The 7,601-nt window shown below is 43.4% G+C and overlaps 1 protein-coding gene across 1 annotated transcript; it reads left to right on the forward strand.

The window, feature by feature from the left end:
- The first annotated feature begins 258 nt into the window (after positions 1 to 258).
- On the forward strand, positions 259 to 5,408 carry FOXL3 (forkhead box L3). The gene is made up of 3 exons (XM_058156908.1): positions 259 to 387; positions 3,071 to 3,239; positions 4,931 to 5,408. The coding sequence occupies exons 1-3, from the start codon at positions 281 to 283 to the stop codon at positions 5,375 to 5,377; spliced, it is 723 nt and encodes a 240-aa protein (XP_058012891.1). The 5' UTR covers positions 259 to 280; the 3' UTR covers positions 5,378 to 5,408.
- The last annotated feature ends 2,193 nt before the right edge of the window (positions 5,409 to 7,601 follow it).

A 7,601-nucleotide genomic window follows, 5' to 3' on the forward strand; every position in this document is an offset into this window, starting at 1 on the left:
CAGAAGAACCAACCGAGGGGAGATCTACTCTGCCTGGGACTGGGAGCTCCGAAGGAGCAAGGGGGGGGATAGAATTGTCCTGAGTGTGTGTGTGTGTTTGTGTGTGTGTGTGTGTGTGTGTGTGTGTGAGAGAGAGAGAGAGAGAGAGAGAGAGAAGGGTGGGGACGGGGGGGGGCAGGAAAGAGAGGGAGCAAGGGAGGAGTGAAGCATTCATAAAGAAACATCAACTCTCCCACCTCTGCCCTCCTTCTCGGGAGCTGAACGAAATCCAGGAAAAAGAATGTTTGATAACACACAATACCCTTATAACTGCTTTAATTATGATGCAGATGATTACCCAGCCTGCACTTCAGATGAAGAGAAAAGATTCACCAGACCTGCTTACAGGTAAGCTGAACTTTTTAAGCTGGGTGTGCACGGGTGTGCATAATTTTGGAGCCTGGGACAATATTTCCTTCCTTCCTTCCTTCCTTCCTTCCTTCTTTTTCTTTCTGTTTTCCTCCCTCCCTCTCTCTCTTTCTTTCTTTCTTCTTTCTTCTTCTTTTTATTTCTTTTTCCTCCCTCCCTTTCTTTCTTTTTTCTTTTTCTTTCTTCTTTCCTCTTTCTTTCTTTCTTTCTTTCTTTCTTTCCTCTCTCTCTCTTTCCTCCACTGCCTTTTATAAAGATCTTGGCAAGGAGTGGGACGCAAGATTGATTAGAAAGTTGTTGGGGTTTTAGATTTTTCTATCGGTAGACGAAATAACCAGCCCCTGAATATTTTTAAAATCGATCTTTGGGAGGAAAGAGCAAATGACTGGAAACGTTAGACTTGAGGTTCGCATTCCGTTAGGTCAAAAGAGTGACTTTTGTGCTGCTGTGTGCACCTCCAAATATTGTAGATATTGAGACTGAAAACTGGTATCTTAGCTGCATCTCTTAAATCCCATTTTTTTCCAGTTAGTTTTGGACTTTTGCAACTGATCGGTCCTCCCCAATGCATTCTGATGGGTTCCATCTGCACCCTGAGAATTTGCTTTATCTTTTGTTTTGGAGAAGGAAGTTGAAAGAGGGGTTTTCCAATTTTTCTCCAAACGAAAATGAGCTGGACCCGCTGTTTTAACTCTTTAGCTGTTGCTTTTATGATTAAACTTCCTCTTGGATAAACACATCGGGCCCTAAGTAGAAAACAAATAACAATAAATTTGAAAAAAATTAAGTTCCACCAGGTGAAATATTGCCATTGAAGGGACTGGTTCATCCTGACTTTGATTAAAAATGCCTCCGCTAATTAAGCCAAGGAGCGAAATTTGCTTGTTTGTAACTCACTTTCGCTTTCTGTGAAAATAACTCCCATCGAAGTCAGGGGTGCAGAATCTGAAAACCGCCCACCCACCCACCCAAAAAATTGCATTTAACCCTTGCAAAATAGCAACCAAATAATTCCTTCTCAGGCTGAAGTCACAATCTGCTGCATCTCGCAGAAGTTACAGCTCTCCGAAACTCTGAGTCGATAAAATAACTGCGTCTAAGTGTTTAAAAATAATCATTTTTCCCCCCTCCCATACGGAGAAGAAAATAATAGAACAAAGCAAAAGTGATCATGGTCATTTTTTATCCGTGGATAAAATATAAGCAAGATATTTACTTTTTATTTAAATAATAATGATCTTCAGAGCTGTTGCCTCCGTTGGCCAATGTGCCTGACTAATCACGGTTGCAACGTGGACTGAGAGAGCGAGCGTGCAAGACACCTGTACCTGGGATAAAACTTAAAAGTCAGATTTCTACCTAGAAACAGGGCACTGACACCAAGCAAGAGAATGGCTGGTTCTGTACATGTCTTATAATGTATATTTTTTTTCTGGGTATACAGTACATGGTGGTTCTTTAATTGGTTTTATGGGGTTTTTTTTTCATTTGCAAGCTACCCAGGGTAGTTTGGGGTTGAGCAACCTCTAGGTTTAATCAATCTATCCAATAATATTGCACTGATGATGTTCCCTACTTGGGTCATGAAAGGTCTGCAAGAAAACCACCCAGTTCAGAGAGCACCAAGGACCTCTCAGGTCAACCCTGAGCTATTTGCTTCTATCAATCCAATAATAACAGTATGGAAACCATAACTAATTACATTCTGCCTTTCTAACACAATGTGTGAAACCACTCAGTGGCATATCTGTATCTATTACATCTATCTATTTTTATCATCTATCTATCTATCCATTCATCCATCCATCATCCATCCATCTGTCTGTCTGTCTGTCCTGCCAATCCGTCCATCTGTCCATCCATCATCCCTATTATCTATCTATCTATTATCTATCTATCATCTATCTATCCATCCCTATCATCTATCTATCTGTCTGTCCGTCCGTCCATCCATCCATCCATCCACCCACCCACCCACCCATCCTTATCATCTCTCTGTCTGTCTGTCTGTCTGTCTGTCTGTCCTGCCAATCCGTCCATCTGACCATCCATCATCCCTATTATCTATCTATCTATCTATTATCTATCTATCATCTATCTATCCATCCATCCATCCCTATCATCTATCTGTCTGTCCATCCATCCATCCGTCCATCCATCCATCCATACACCCATCCATCCATCCATCCATCCCTATCATCTATCTATCTGTTTGTCCATCTGTCCATCCATCCACCCACCCACCCATCCATCCCTATCATCTGTCTGTCTGTCTATCTATCTATTATCCATCTATGTAATCTAATCAGCAGATCAAACTTAAAAATAATTTGCAAGATGTAAAGCCAGCTATGGTTTGATTCAGTAGATTAAATGAAGTTCTAGGTGGCTCTTTCTGTGTTTCAAGAATTGATGTTGCCACTGATTTGGAAGTTTCAAAAACTATTCAGCTGAACTAATCAAGCTCCTGAGTCCAAACCTTCCACAGTTGCTTGTGTTCAAGGAGACTTACTTAATCTTTATTAAACGCATTCAAGATAGCAGCCCCTTTGCTACAAAGCCTACTGAATTATTCCGTTTTCTGTGTCTCTCTACGTCTTCTCCCTTTGCTGCATCCAATGTGGTTCTGATGTTCTTAATTTGTTCATCTTTCTTTGGGCAGCTACATAGCTTTAATCGCCATGGCCATTCAGCAGAGTCCATCCAACAAGGTGACCCTTTCTGGCATCTACGATTTCATTATGAAGAAGTTCCCGTACTATCGGACGAATCAACGAGCATGGCAGAATTCCATCCGTCACAACCTGTCTCTCAACAGCTGTTTTGTCAAGGTAAGCCTGCAAGACACACCTGCAAGACACACCTGCCCTCCATCCATGCACTCAACCTGTTCTGGGTTGGGTCGTTCCTCCAACTTGAGTTGGCTCAGCCTTGATCTGGGTTGTCTGAGAAGGTCTTCCAAATTACTTTCTGGGGTGTTATTATTGGATTGATAGAAGAGAATAGTTGTAGCTCAGGATTGAACTGTGGAGTCCTTGATGCTATCTGCGGTTGGTGTTTTTCTAGCAGATGTTTTATGACCCAACTAGGGAATGCGATCAGTACTAAAAGGGAGTTGGGTTTGCAAAGTCAGGAAGATGAGGAGGATTGTGGGGTCCTTGGTGCTCTCTGAGTTTGGTTGTTTTCTTACAGACCTTTCACGACCCAACTAGAGAACATCATCAGTGCAATATTAGTGGATTGATTGATTAAACTGAGAGGTCAGTCAAAGCCAAACTACCCTGAGTAGCTTGCAAGTGAAAAAGTAAGGAAATTATAAAACAGATCAAAAAAAAGAACCAAATTAGAGATGATAAGGAAGAGATGATGAATTTGAATATTCCAATCTTGGTTATGGCATTTTTTTTTAAAAAAAAGCTAACGAAAACAAAACCTTGGTGATTTTGGAGAAAACCACCAAAAATCACTATCCTCGTTTGAAGAAAAGGTGGAGGGAATGAATGGCCATTAAGTGGAGATGTTTTAAGAAAGAAAGAAAGAGAGAGAGAGAGAGAGAGAGAGAGAGAGAGAGAGAGAGAGAGAGAGAGAGAGAGAGAGAGAGAGAGAGAGAGAGAGAGAAAGAAAGAAAGAAAGAAAGAAAGAAAGAAAGAAAGAAAGAAAAGGAGGGAGGAGGAGGAAGAGAAGGAAGGAAGGAAAAGAGAGAGAAGGTAGGAAGGAAGGAAGGAAAAGAGAGGGAAGGAAGGAAGGAAGGAAGGAAGGAAGGAAGGAAAAGAGAGAGAAGGAAGGAAGGAAGGAAAAGAGAGAGAAGATAGGAAGGAAGAAAGGAAAAGAGAGGGAGGGAGGGAAGGAAGGAAGGAAGGAAGGAAAAGAGAGGGAGGGAAGGAAGGAAAAGAGAGGGAGGGAGGGAGGGAGGGAAGAAAGGAAGGAGGAAAAGAGAGAGAAGGAAGGAAGGGGGAGAGAGAGAGAGAAGAAAGAAAAAGAGAGAGAGAAGGGAGGAAGGAAGAAAAAGAGAGAGAGAAGGAAAGAAGAAAGACACACAGACAGAGAGAGAGAGAGAGAGAGACTGAAGGGGATATTTACCTCCCAATTTCTATAATTAGAGAGCCTGGATTTCAGCAACTTGTCATAGCTGTTTATATGAGCCTCCCATCTAAGTGAAGGCAGATGTGGCCAAGGCAACATTCACAGCCTACGTGCTGAGAGGTCAGGGGCCCCAAATCTAAATGGGCAGCCACGGTGGGCAACCTGTGTCTCTATCAAGCCGGCCCTCAACCTTCCAAGGTCACCATCCTCATGGTGGCCAGCCTCCTCCGAGCTCCAGCGCACGTCCAAATGGAGCCTCCCTTCCCTCGCGGAAACCCTTGTAGAGCCCAACCTTCTTCAGATCTTCGTGTTTGAAGATCTCAGACCCTGAGAGTTTCCAGACAGGGTGGATGAGATCCTCTCTCTCTTTTTTTTTTTCTTTTTTTTTGGAATGTCCTTGATTGACAGCATGGCTGTTTTTTTGGTTGAACGAACGCAGGTTCCCCGAGCAGAAGGCAACGACAAAGGCAAAGGGAATTACTGGAGTTTTGCCAGCGGGTGTGAATCCATGCTGGATTTGTTTGAAAACGGGAATTACAGGAGGAGGCGGAGGCGGAGTGTGAAAAGGGAAAAAAGGATGGCTGGAGAAAGAGGCGCCTTGCCCGCCTTGCCTTCCGCCGAGGCTGTCTTTCCCGAAATCTCCTGCCCTGGTGAGACTTTGGAATCCCGACCGCTCCAATCTTCAGAGCCCGGTGAGTTTTTTCCAAGAGCTGCCGCCAGCCGACAAAGCCCAAACATCGGAAAATCTGACGCCGAAATTAAATTTAGCATTGATTACATTCTTTCGTCTCCAGACCCATTGCCAGTCCTGCAATCCCCATTCCATGTGCAAGATAATAAATACCACCTCTTGGATGTTCAGCAAGTTCAGTTTTGGACACTGTGAATCAGCCGGGACAGAAAATTCGCAAAATGACTTGAAGCAAAAGCGAATTTCCAGTTTTGGGGGACCGCCCACCCGGGGTTTAAACCTTCTGTTGGGGTTGGGGCTTGCTGGAGAAGACAGTGGTCCTCCGGTTGGTCTCGCTTCCTGACTTCTGGTGGACACGGGGGCATCCAACTGCCTAACACGGCTTGAATTCTGGGAGGGAAGGAAATACTTAAAGGTGGATGGAAAAGTAGTAGTAGGCCCTACGCAGATAATGGGATCCAAGAAGTTATCAAGGAGACTGGATGCTGTCCTAATGCTGACTTGGAACATTAGGATTATAAGCCTGCCTTCCTTCCTTCCTTCCTTCCTTCCTTCCTTCCTTCCTTCCTTCCTTCCTTCCTTCCTTCCTTCCTTCCTTCCTTCCTTCCTTCCTTCCTTCCTTCCTTGAATCTATATACGTAACTAGATGCCTGCCTGCCTTCCTTCCTTCCTTGAATACGTCTATCTATATGCCTGCTTTCCTTCCTTCCTTCCTTCCTTCCTTCCTTCCTTCCTTCCTTCCTTCCTTCCTTCCTTAATTCCTTCCTTCCTTTCTTGAATACATATACGTAGCTAGATGCCTTCCTTCCTTCCTTCCATCCTTCCTTCCTTACTCTTCCCTCCGTCCCTTTTCTTTCCTTATTTTATTTCCTTCCTTCCTTCCTTCCTTCCTTCCTTCCTTCCTTCCTTCCTTCCTTCCTTCCTTCCTTCCTTAATTCCTTTTCTTCCTTTCTTGAATACATATACGTAGCTAGATGCCTTCCTTCCTTCCTTCCTTCCTTCTTTTCTTCCTTCCTTCCTTGAATACATCTACCTAGATGCCTTCCTTCCTTCCTTCCATCCTTCCTTCCTTACTCTTCCCTCCCTCCCCTTTCTTTCCTTATTTTCCTTCCTTCCTTCCTTCCTTCCTTCCTTCCTTCCTTCCTTCCTTCCTTCCTTTAATACATATAGCTAGATTCCTTCCTTCCTTCCTTCCTTTAATACATATAGCTAGATTCCTTCCTTCCTTCCTTCCTTCCCTTCTTTTCCCTCCCGTCCTCTTCTTTCCTTCTTTTATTTCCTTCTCTTCAATCTGTCTTTTTCATCCCCTTGTCTCTCCCTCCTTCCATCCATCCACCCATCCTCTTTTCCATCCCCTTCTCCTTCCTTCATTCCTGTGTTTCTTCGTGCCCAGAACAATCTGCTATGTTTTCTAAAGAATCTGCTTCTTCAAACATTACTATAACTTAGACATGGGCCCCAAAACAAATACCAATGTCTATAATATCCCTTGTCTGCCATCTTGACTTTTTTGACAATGCTCCCATGGACCCTCCTGGGTGGGTGGCATTTCCTGTGGGACTTACAAGATTGCTGGGCCTCCAATTTGACTAGACTCTAATTTTAACAGCATCCTTTCCTCGAACTCCAGAATGGTCAGCCAATATAACAATCGGACTACCAAAAACCCCATAAATTGAATCGGGGGACAAAACATGAAACTGTTAACTGATTAAAGTTTTAGGTTTCAACAGACTGATGTCCCTTTCCCCATTGTACATAAGTCAACCCGAATGCTTTGCGTTTGTGTGTACCCTGTGACCTTTTTCTTCAAATATGCATTTTTGTACATTTTTACAACTTCTCCCTCATTGCAGGAAAAAGCAATATCTTCAATGCAATGGGGGGTGAGTTGTAGGCAGGGGTGAAATTCAGCAGGTTTTGACAGGTTCTGGAGAACCGGTAGCAGAAATTTTGAGTAGTTCAGAGAACCAGTAGTGGAAATTTTGAGTAGTTTGGAGAACCGGTAGCGGAAGTTTTGAATAGTTTGGAGAACCGGCAAATGACACCTCTGGCTGGCCCCAGAGTTGGGTGGGAATGGGAATTTTGCAACATCCTTCCCCTGCCATGCCCACCAAGCCACATCCACCAAGCCACACCCACAGAACCGGTAGGGGAAAATTTTGAATTTCACCCCTGGTTGCAGGCCTTTTACCCTGGTTTTAAAAAATGCTTCTTTGAGTTTTGTTTTGTTTTTAAAAACCCTAATGTAAGTGTTAAATTTCGGAGAGTGTGTTTATGGGCCCAGTTCTATAAATGAGTTTGGGACAGGAAAATTGCCCTCCCCACCCCTAATTTATTGGTAATTCCATTCCATTGACCTGTGGATTGTGAATCAATAAAGCTATCTATTAAAAATTATACACTTTAAAAATTATTT

This window comes from Ahaetulla prasina, chromosome 14, assembly GCF_028640845.1.
Source record: "Ahaetulla prasina isolate Xishuangbanna chromosome 14, ASM2864084v1, whole genome shotgun sequence".
NCBI classification, from domain to species: Eukaryota; Metazoa; Chordata; class Lepidosauria; order Squamata; family Colubridae; genus Ahaetulla; species Ahaetulla prasina.

Coding starts and splice junctions, on each gene's coding strand:
- FOXL3 (XM_058156908.1), top strand. CDS start 281: ATGTTTGATAACACACAATACCCTTATAACTGCTTTAATTATGATGCA. Junction 388..3,070: donor TTCACCAGACCTGCTTACAG/GTAAGCTGAACT, acceptor TTCTTTGGGCAG/CTACATAGCTTTAATCGCCA. Junction 3,240..4,930: donor TCAACAGCTGTTTTGTCAAG/GTAAGCCTGCAA, acceptor GAACGAACGCAG/GTTCCCCGAGCAGAAGGCAA.